At 48.3% G+C, this 10,866-nt stretch overlaps 1 protein-coding gene across 10 annotated transcripts; it reads right to left on the bottom strand.

Annotated features, from left to right (window-relative positions):
* Positions 1-5,377: 5,377 nt before the first annotated feature.
* Positions 5,378-10,739, bottom strand: LOC144137764 (uncharacterized). 10 transcript variants are annotated; one of them, XM_077669712.1, is made up of 6 exons: positions 7,815-10,739; positions 7,398-7,731; positions 6,151-7,318; positions 5,738-6,071; positions 5,550-5,658; positions 5,378-5,426 (listed from the first exon to the last, which is right to left on the bottom strand). In XM_077669712.1, the coding sequence occupies exon 1, from the start codon at positions 10,601-10,603 to the stop codon at positions 9,092-9,094; it is 1,512 nt and encodes a 503-aa protein (XP_077525838.1). In that variant the 5' UTR covers positions 10,604-10,739; the 3' UTR covers positions 5,378-5,426; positions 5,550-5,658; positions 5,738-6,071; positions 6,151-7,318; positions 7,398-7,731; positions 7,815-9,091. The 10 variants fall into 10 exon arrangements, 9 of the variants coding, with proteins under 9 accessions (XP_077525838.1, XP_077525840.1, XP_077525845.1 ...); XM_077669714.1 differs by lacking the exon at positions 5,378-5,426 and having other exon boundaries at positions 5,436-5,658; positions 5,738-5,839; positions 5,963-6,071; XM_077669719.1 differs by lacking the exon at positions 5,378-5,426 and having other exon boundaries at positions 5,436-5,658; positions 6,151-6,252; positions 6,376-7,318.
* Positions 10,740-10,866: the final 127 nt, after the last annotated feature.

Here is a 10,866-nt window from a genome sequence, read left to right as displayed (position 1 = left end):
AACGATATAAACCACGATTTATTACACGTTAACCAATTCCAGAAGTTTTCTCGTGATTCAACTTACCTACTTAGCAGGTAGCTCAGTGTGATGTTAAGAACTGAAGCACTGTGTTCAATGCAGCATGTAAAAGCATTCATCTATTACAAAATGAATGCTTCGAAAGGGCTGTTTAATTGTTTCATAGTGTGCATATATAGTCATAGTCATAATCATAGTCAGCTCACAGTTCATCAGTCTGAGGGGAAAACGTTGCAATCGCCCAGAACCATGCATCGCGTACAGCGGAGAAGCTAGTTTAGCTGATGGACACAGATAACAGCCGGACTTGGATTTGAGCAGCTGCGGTCCAACAATTTCGGAACGCGCATAGCGCACAGAGAGCAGTTTCTGTTTGAAACCTGTTTTAATGCGCTGCAAAAAAAGAAAACTGGAAATAAGGTAACGCAGAGGTTTCTACGCTATATTATGCTTTCATGATAGCTTAAACAACGCCCAATTAAATACTTATACGGTATGGAATTCTCTGATTATGGAAGGACTCCGAAGGGGTGGTGGTTTGATTTTTCGTTCGGATTCAGAGGGTGGGTTGGGATGTCCTGCCCCCCCCCTTTAATTTTTGGATTTATTTTCCCAAGTAGACGATGAGGTCGTAGAAAAAGTGTAGTTGATGATTTTTTTCTATTGTACAATTAAATGTGTTACTTCTACCAATTATGCATTTTTGTGGAAATGCAAGGCATAACTTTTGGGTCATTCTCGCTATTTTTAATGCGTATTCGCATCGTCTTTTTCGAGCTTTTCTAGTTCAGGCCTATAATGCATATTTCTCATCTTTACATTTTTGTATAAAATTTCTATTTTTTTATTTTTTGGTTTCTCTGTATTTTGTCTGTGCAATTATCTCTTTTCATGCTAAATAACGATTTAGTGTGTTAGTGCGCCCAATTACGAATTTTTGTGCAAACGCAGGGCGCTACACGGTCCCCTGTAGGGGCGGGGGGAGGGGGGTGCTCGTCAGTGCTGTGTTGTGCAGTGAGTGCCTTGTTTCACGACCACTCGGGCTGGAAGCTTTTCGAGGACATCTCAAGTCTTCTGGCGGCGTTCTCATTGATGTAACGTTTAATCCAGGCCCGCCTTCACTTGCTAGTTGCGCGCGCACGTGCGTGAAAGCAATACATTACTTCAACCATTGTAGCAACTTCGTTCAAATGTCGTACACCCAAGTATCCTCGCAGTTTGCTGTTATTAAAGATTGGAACTGCTTTTAAATGCAGAGCATTTTAGTAACTCACGATGTCACCCGCGTTGGCGTCCGTAGTCCGCATCACTACGTAGTCCGCACCCTACACTATATAAAGAAATAATACCTTCCGGCGCCAGGTTTCGATCCCACGACTCTGCGGGCGGAACGCAAGGTACACGTCACTTTACCGACTGCTCCACGGAGCCGACACAGATTGGAAGGTTACGCACGCGCCTTATATCCTTGACTCATTCAACCGTCGGCCACAGGTGCGCCCTCTCCCCCACGTCCTCCTCGCCTTCTCTCCGCTCGCAACACCCTCTCTCGCCGCGTTCGGTTCACGTTCATGTGGTGGCGCGATTTCGGCGCTATAACACTCTCTCGCGAAGGGCATTGGATTGGATTGGATTGGATTGGATTGGATTGGATTGGATTGGATTGGCTTGGCTTGGATTGGATTTGGATTGGGTTGGATTAAAGTGGATTGTGTTGGATTGTGTTGCGTCATAGACGCGCCACGTTGCGTCGTAGCCTCTCCACGTTGCGTAATAGCCGCGGCAGGGGGTTCACGGCACGTTTCACGTTTCACCATCGACTTCATCGACAATGTCCACGCTGGAAGACAACAATTACAACAACAACAACCAATACGTAATCCATAAGACTTGCAGGCACGCCCACCGCGGAAATGCTCTGCATTTGATCGTGCCCCTCGCGAGGGGGATGTTTTGATTTTCTCGAAGAGTTTATTTCCCCAGTTCGAGGAGCCTGCAGGCACTGGACATGGACATTGCAAAAAGTATCCGTCCGAGACTGGCTGGCACATATTTTCCGATAAGCTTGGGCAGTTTATTTCATATGCGAGCAACGAAGGCTGCTCTTCTGTGACAGACATGGCGAAACTTCAAATCCGTGAAAACTTTGAAGGTTCATTCCCAAATGTTTATGTTGCTGTTATATTTTTTTTTGTGCTTGTCGGTAATGAATTTCACTTGCGATGGTCATTCAGCCAGCTGAAATTGACCAAAAACCGCTTTGATCAGTGGTGACTGACAGCTGCCTCGGCGATTTGTCGCTGCTCAGCGTGGGGACAGAGATTCTTAAAAGCGTCAATGGTGAGGATATCATCAACAAACTAGCAAGTGAAACGGAAACGCTTGTAGAAACGTGCAGAACTGTTTATCTATTTCTAAAACACGAATAAAAACAGAAAGCATGCTAATACGTACACATGCCCGATTTCAAGGTTGGATTTCGTCGAAACGCGCGTAAGGTATAGGAAATTTTGTTTATTTATTTAGTCATTTAAGAGGAAAAGAGCCGCATGCAATAGGAATGTGTTTTTTTTCTGTTATAAATATAATAGTGCCTGAAAATGTAAATCTGTTATCTGTTTAACAGTGAACTATGTTTTATTATTAAAATATTTTTGTGATGTTCGGTATCCATCTCATTTCCTGTAAGCGCCACTTCTTCTAACAGATTTAGCTCCCCGCAGGTTCAGAATATTTTATTAATAAACCATTCAAATTAAATTTCCCGCTCAGTCGGCATATACCATATACTGCCTTAGGAGCTTAAATTTGGGTTTCTGGATGAAATCACAAAATAGCCAGGCGATTGGTAGCTTATTTACAGTAAGGATGGGCGAACAGTTTCTGAAAAAAATTCCCCCGCATTTCCCCGAGGGGGAGAATGTGAAAGTGCGAATGCACGGTTGTCGGCCCGCTTGCGGCGCTTGCGCTCGGCCCCCGCAGCCCACCGCCTCGCCGCCTTCTCTTCCATCTCTTCCATCGGGTTTGTAGTATCACGTGTACACCACGCAGTTATCACGCCGCTGACGACGTAGTTTGAATGCGTTAAAGATATAAGGCGCGTCTAACACTGATATCACCGTCGCGTCCGTGGCTTGGTCGGTAGAGCGTCGCGCTGCGGCCGCAAAGTCCTCGGATCGAAACCTGGCGCCGGATGCTGTTTCTTTTTCAAATATAGAGGAGCACTGCGGACGCCAACGCCGCCGGTGGTGGATGGTTTGGGGTCGCTTATAAAGTGCATTCGCACTTAAAAGGACTACCTGTTTACTTCGGCAGTGCTTACACGCCGCCGACCAAAGCGTGGGCTGCCGAATACGCCGCCGCGACAGAGGAGCTTGGCGGCTTTCATGCACCCTCTCGCCGAGCAGCGCCCCTTGCGGCCTCTGCGCGCAGTCATCGCCGGCGGAGCCACCCTCTCCCGTAGAGAATGCGCGCGCTCCGCACACTAGCCAGTATATTCCAGGCACTATAATATAGCTCCCGCAGGGAGCTATATATATATAGACATATATAGAGGAACTCTACACTGCATACGTGGCGAGCGCCGCGGTGCGGCGAAAGATGCGGCCACGCGGGGGTACGGGCCGAAGCGACTAAAACCTGACTGGAACACGGACGTTGTTGCCAGCATACTCTACAAACGCGTGCTGGCAACACTGCTTCGTCCTGACCGCAACCGACGCTGAACTAGAGTGAACTAGAAGGAGTTCCTTCTCCTTCTAGTACACTCTAGCTGAACGCTGCCCCTCACGGCTACGCTGGCAACACTTGCAGCGCGCACTGAACAACGTCCGTGTTGCGGTCAGGTTGTAGTCGCTTCGCTCAGCTGTGCTGCCCATCACCAACAGGACGCGTCTAGCGAGCTGAATCAGTAGCCCAGCTTTATTTGGAAGCTCCTACAATGTGCCCTTCTTGCTGGTTGCTTTCTGCTGCTGCTGCTGCTGGGTGCTGCTGAGTGTTCTCCGTGCGATCCTTGTGTGAAGTGTTGCAACGCGCACTGAACGACGTCCGTGTTGCGGTCAGGTTTTAGTCGCTTCCCTCAGCTATGCTACCCATCACCTACAGGACGCGTCTGCCGAGCTACAGTGAATCAGTAGCCCAGCTTTATTTGGAAGCTCCTGCAATGTGCCCTTCTTGCTGGTTGCTTTCTTCAAACTGCTGCTGAGTGTTTTCCGTGCGATCCTTGTGTGAAGCTGGCTCACCGTGGTGCATTTCGTGCAGCACCACCACCCGTTTGTGCCAAGTAATCTGAGAGTGGAAGGCGAGCGTTACGCTTCCTGCAAGCTTTCGACATTGGTGCCTGTGCTGCTTCGTGTATTGCCCGGCGTGCTTCCGGCCGTCACTTTTATCTCATAGTTGTGATTGAATATGCCTAGCAGTAGCCCAAGCAACCGCCGGACATCCGTCGAACGTCCGACGTATGTCCGCTCCGGCTCTAGCGTATGTCCGAAGGATGTCCGTTTGGGAGCCGACGGACATCCACTGTACGTACGACGGACGTCCGGTTTTAACACTTCCGTACGTCCTATCGGACGTCCGGAATTGGATACGTCACCGGACACATTTCGGATGTTGCGTACGATTTTACAGTATCATGCTCACGTACAATTTAAAACATACACAGTGTTTTGCAGCAGTTAAACTGCCATAAATGAACACTTTATTCGCCTCTAGCATCCAATTCACACATCATAACATCTTGCTTCGGCCATTTGTCCACATTTTCTTGAAGCCAAAGAATGTCATATCCTGGAGTTGCTCTTGCTACAATCAAACATTTTTTGGGTGCCTGAGGAAAAATTAAATGTGATGATAAGAGAACAAATACAAATGTTTCTTTGTAAAACAGTATACGTGCAACTCAGCCGTGTGCTTTTTAAATGACGGAAAGATATAGTATGTGTTTAGCGGAAAAACTAGCAGGGTAGGGGGTGGGCCGCATTTACCAGGATTTCGAAACAATCCATCCCTAGAAGAAAAAACACAGGCAAATCAGGCGCAGCAGAGTAGATCAGCTCAAGGAATTGAAGTTTGGACAGAGCAAAGTAAACACCATTCTGGAGGTGACTCCCATACCAGCAGCTGCAAAGTTGCCGTGAGGAGAAGACATTCCATAGCATTTCCACCTTTTGGGTTGCCGAACTTTCCACACCGTCCACCCAAGAGTCTGTTGTGCCACGGAGCGCTAAGAAAAAAGGAAATGAAAAGCACAGGTCATTCCAGCCAGAATAAAACAAAGGTTGCCGGGGGAATGAACTACTGACCTGAAAATAACTGCCGGGTTGCAGTGGGCACGACGAATTCCACGAAAACCCACGTTGTTCAGGCTCTCATTACTGTCTGCTCGGGCTGGGACTGCAACACCACTGCACAGTTCAAACCCAGAAGAAAAAAAGACGGGCAAATTAGGCGCAGCAGAGTAGATCAGCTCAAGGAATTGAAGTTTGGACAGAGCAAAGTAGACACCATTCTGGAGGTGACTCCCATACCAGCAGCTGCAAAGTTGCCGTGAGGAGAAGACATTCCATAGCATTTCCACCTTTAGGGTTGCCGAACTTTCCACACCGTCCACCCAAGAGTCTGTTGTGCCACGGAGCGCTAAGAAAAAAGGAAATGAAAAGCACAGGTCATTCCAGCCAGAATAAAACAAAGGTTGCCGGGGGAATGAACTACTGACCTGAAAATAACTGCCGGGTTGCAGTGGGCACGACGAATTCCACGAAAACCCACGATGTTCAGGCTCTCATTACTGTCTGCTCGGGCTGGGACTGCAACACCACTGCACAGTTCAAACCCAGAAGAAAAAAAGACGGGCAAATTAGGCGCAGCAGAGTAGATCAGCTCAAGGAATTGAAGTTTGGACAGAGCAAAGTAGACACCATTCTGGAGGTGACTCCCATACCAGCAGCTGCAAAGTTGCCGTGAGGAGAAGACATTCCATAGCATTTCCACCTTTAGGGTTGCCGAACTTTCCACACCGTCCACCCAAGAGTCTGTTGTGCCACGGAGCGCTAAGAAAAAAGGAAATGAAAAGCACAGGTCATTCCAGCCAGAATAAAACAAAGGTTGCCGGGGGAATGAACTACTGACCTGAAAATAACTGCCGGGTTGCAGTGGGCACGACGAATTCCACGAAAACCCACGATGTTCAGGCTCTCATTACTGTCTGCTCGGGCTGGGACTGCAACACCACTGCACAGTTCAAACCCAGAAGAAAAAAAGACGGGCAAATTAGGCGCAGCAGAGTAGATCAGCTCAAGGAATTGAAGTTTGGACAGAGCAAAGTAGACACCATTCTGGAGGTGACTCCCATACCAGCAGCTGCAAAGTTGCCGTGAGGAGAAGACATTCCATAGCATTTCCACCTTTAGGGTTGCCGAACTTTCCACACCGTCCACCCAAGAGTCTGTTGTGCCACGGAGCGCTAAGAAAAAAGGAAATGAAAAGCACAGGTCATTCCAGCCAGAATAAAACAGTCAAAGGTTGCCGGGGGAATGAACCACTCACATGAAAATAACTGCCGGGTTGCAGTGGGCACGACGAATTCCACGAAAACCCACGATGTTCAGGCTCTCATTACTGTCTGCTCGGGCTGGGACTGCAACACCACTGCACAGTTCAAACCCAGAAGAAAAAAAGACGGGCAAATTAGGCGCAGCAGAGTAGATCAGCTCAAGGAATTGAAGTTTGGACAGAGCAAAGTAGACACCATTCTGGAGGTGACTCCCATACCAGCAGCTGCAAAGTTGCCGTGAGGAGAAGACATTCCATAGCATTTCCACCTTTAGGGTTGCCGAACTTTCCACACCGTCCACCCAAGAGTCTGTTGTGCCACGGAGCGCTAAGAAAAAAGGAAATGAAAAGCACAGGTCATTCCAGCCAGAATAAAACAGTCAAAGGTTGCCGGGGGAATGAACCACTCACATGAAAATAACTGCCGGGTTGCAGTGGGCACGACGAATTCCACGAAAACCCACGATGTTCAGGCTCTCATTACTGTCTGCTCGGGCTGGGACTGCAACACCACTGCACAGTTCAAACCCAGAAGAAAAAAAGACGGGCAAATTAGGCGCAGCAGAGTAGATCAGCTCAAGGAATTGAAGTTTGGACAGAGCAAAGTAGACACCATTCTGGAGGTGACTCCCATACCAGCAGCTGCAAAGTTGCCGTGAGGAGAAGACATTCCATAGCATTTCCACCTTTAGGGTTGCCGAACTTTCCACACCGTCCACCCAAGAGTCTGTTGTGCCACGGAGCGCTAAGAAAAACTGAAATGAAAAGCACAGGTCATTCCAGCCAGAATAAAACAAAGGTTGCCGGGGGAATGAACTACTGACCTGAAAATAACTGCCGGGTTGCAGTGGGCACGACGAATTCCACGAAAACCCACGATGTTCAGGCTCTCATTACTGTCTGCTCGGGCTGGGACTGCAACACCACTGCACAGTTCAAACCCAGAAGAAAAAAAGACGGGCAAATTAGGCGCAGCAGAGTAGATCAGCTCAAGGAATTGAAGTTTGGACAGAGCAAAGTAGACACCATTCTGGAGGTGACTCCCATACCAGCAGCTGCAAAGTTGCCGTGAGGAGAAGACATTCCATAGCATTTCCACCTTTAGGGTTGCCGAACTTTCCACACCGTCCACCCAAGAGTCTGTTGTGCCACGGAGCGCTAAGAAAAAAGGAAATGAAAAGCACAGGTCATTCCAGCCAGAATAAAACAGTCAAAGGTTGCCGGGGGAATGAACCACTCACATGAAAATAACTGCCGGGTTGCAGTGGGCACGACGAATTCCACACGAAAACCCACGATGTTCAGGCTCTCATTACTGTCTGCTCGGGCTGGGACTGCAACACCACGGCACATTGCAAACCTAGAAGAAAAGATATATGCCTGAAAATACATTGCAAGGCCAAGCAAAACAGTAAGTGGTTATGAAAAGATGAGCCACTCACATCTTAGATGCTGCCAGGTTGTCTTGCAGATCAGAAAATTTCTTCAAAGAACCACCCTCATGATATTCAGACTTTCACTGTTGGCTGCATTTCAATTTATTACAGGTGGCAATGGCAGTTGGCAGATTGACTCAGTTTTAAAGCGCACAGGGCAAGTTTGCCTATCAGTAGAAGCCATGAAAAACCCTGCACAGCGCCACTGTCAACTATTTAGTTCTAACAGGCAGAGTGCCAAAAAAAAAAACTAAGCCACTGAATCTAAGCCTTGCTACCTCGCCGTTTTACTGAGATCAGAAGCACCTGCCCTCTTCCAAAGACAATAAAGCAGCTACAGTTGGGCACACTGGCCTGAGCTCGTACTCATATGACAGGAATATTCAGCGAGGCGTATATGCGGATCTGTAAAGTGCTAAACTGTGTGCAGAAATGGAATAACAACTGATTGATTGTGCGAGGGAAGTCTGACAAGTTTCTGCACATTCCTCATAGGCCAGAATCTTGTGCCAGAAAGTTGAGAAACAGCAAAGATGCCAATGGAGCTAGATGGAAATGGCCTTGTGTAGAAGTCTTTTTTGTCTGTGAACTCTCGGCCAACGATGCATGGTGCCTGTGTTGAAGTGGTACGAGCAAAGCTGTCTGCAATGATGATAGAATTGTCTACCACACAGCAGTTGTTGGGAGGGTTCACGGTAAGAGTGAAATCCCGAAATTCTGCACATCTATACTGAGGGGGTGTCAAGCCAGGTGGAAGCAAACAACCTTTATGCTCCTGTACAAGCTGAAAGATGTCTGATGATGAATTCCGTGCAGAAGAGGATGTGCGCGCAGCCAGTTTTCCTTCTCGTTCTTTAAGGCGGTTGTACAACTGTGCCAGTGGAGTGTTCTGACCTCTGAGAAGCCGCTTAAGAAACTGCATATTATTCTCAAATGGAAAAGCACTAAAAGCATCCACAGGACCAAAGTTGCGTACATCATTTGCTAAGTGCAACACACAATGAACATTGTATGACACACGGTCAGTTCCATAGAGTATGGCAAATGTCTCAACAAAGTGCTTATAAAGAGACTCTGCATAATCAACATACTGAGTGCACAATGTCGGGCTCGACACCAAAAATGTTGCACAATGCAAAGCAAGAAAGTTTTTGTACCGGTCCGACCGAAGGACTGATTTCAGAACAACAGGCCCACTGTAAAGTAAAAAAAATCAGCTCTGTCGCCTTCCAGCGCTGTACTTCACTTGTACTCCTAGGCTTCCGCGCGAACTCTTTAGGTACATGTGGCCCCAAAGAGAGGGTCAACTGCGACAGCTGCTTTCGTTCATCTGGGCCAAAACGTACTTCAAAAGGCTTTTGATATGGGCCACGAAACCACAGATCGAGCAGTTTCTTTGTGACTCCAAGGCAGAGTAGGTGCATATAATCAAGAGGCGCAGTACTGACGATATCGATGGGAAGTGTGGTCATAGGTGACACACCGAGGTGGTGATCGTAATCTGTTTGAAGCCTGACCGATTCATCAGTACGCAGTGTGGAAATCACAGGCGGGAAATATGCTCTGTGGTTTAGGTTGTCCCCTTCAACTGTGCACTTGGGACACCCAAGGTGGGCCATGTGAGGCTTGATGCAGTACACAAAGGCCCGAGCCGGTGCGTCACAGATGAAGCTGTGCACAGAGACTTGGATCACGCACCCATTAAAACTCATTCCATTTCTCATGAGTTGTTTCAGCTCAGTTAGAAATTGGGCTAAATATTCCTCTGCCGAATCTGGTTTTCCTGCACCAGCCCAGACACCAATGACGAAAGGCGCTGCATCATGGTGTTCAAGAATTCTGCACTGGATGGGCCACAATTCTTTTCTCGAGCTCTTGGAAATCGGCAGCCCATCAAAGCTGAACTGGAGAGTAATGGATCCCCCTGGAGGAGCGCCAGCGAGGGCGAGGGCGTTTCTGAGCTGATGCTCCAGCCCTAAATGACAGTAGTGCCCCGGGGGCATTATTGTCACTGCAGAACGCAGCGTATCTCTCGGCGTCCGCAACAATGTACGAGCGTCGCTGGGCAGACAAGATGCGTCGGACGGACAAGATTTCAGCACCTTCAGCAGCGAGGTTAGGGCGGCCTGCGTAATGTTCTCCCGCAGGGCCCACGCCCTTAGCCCTGCAGCTAAGTCGCTACAGTCAGGCCTTTGTTGTGCGTTAGCGGTGCATTGTAGGGTCAGTTCGAAGACTGGCTCAGAAGCTAGAGGTGGCGAGTCCGGTACACCGTCTTCTTCACTTGACGTGTCTGTACACGTAGCTGGCATCTCCACGGCGCTGGCTTGCAGTGTCGCCGGTTCGTCACACAGCGTCGCTGGTTCATCAGAACTGTGAACGTCAGGTGTTGCTTCATCACCAAGAACGTGAACACAAGTTGGACACGCGCTGTTGACACCACAGTTGTTGTCACCACACGAAACGTCATTACGCTGTACTGCATCGGTCATACAACATGCTGCGGCTTCATGGCGGACGGGTCGACCGTACCTCTCGAACAATGTTCTCGTTTCCCGCCAAGCTGTTAAACGCGTTTTGTCCCGGGCTTTCGGCATGACAATTAAGCTAACTCAAACTGCACTGTGAAAACTTACTTGACCAACTCAAAGGAAATGCATCCAGATGTCTTTGAAGTACGTAGTGCGCGCATAGAGTTAACATAAAAACCGTACCCAACGTTTTTGCCGTCAAGTAGGGAAGCATCCATGTTTGCCATAGCAGCGATGATAGCGATGTTGATGTCGACACGGCCACCGGAGTGGCCGCAGCTTGCGCCACGGTAAATCCAAACAGTAAAAAACAAAAACTACAGCAATAT

The sequence above is a fragment of the Haemaphysalis longicornis genome, unplaced genomic scaffold, assembly GCF_048455015.1.
Source record: "Haemaphysalis longicornis isolate Haplotype H1 unplaced genomic scaffold, Haemaphysalis longicornis Haplotype H1 scaffold_5, whole genome shotgun sequence".
Taxonomy (NCBI): domain Eukaryota; kingdom Metazoa; phylum Arthropoda; class Arachnida; order Ixodida; family Ixodidae; genus Haemaphysalis; species Haemaphysalis longicornis.
Note: the sequence above shows the minus strand (reverse complement) of the source record. Positions and strands in the feature narration are given on the sequence as shown.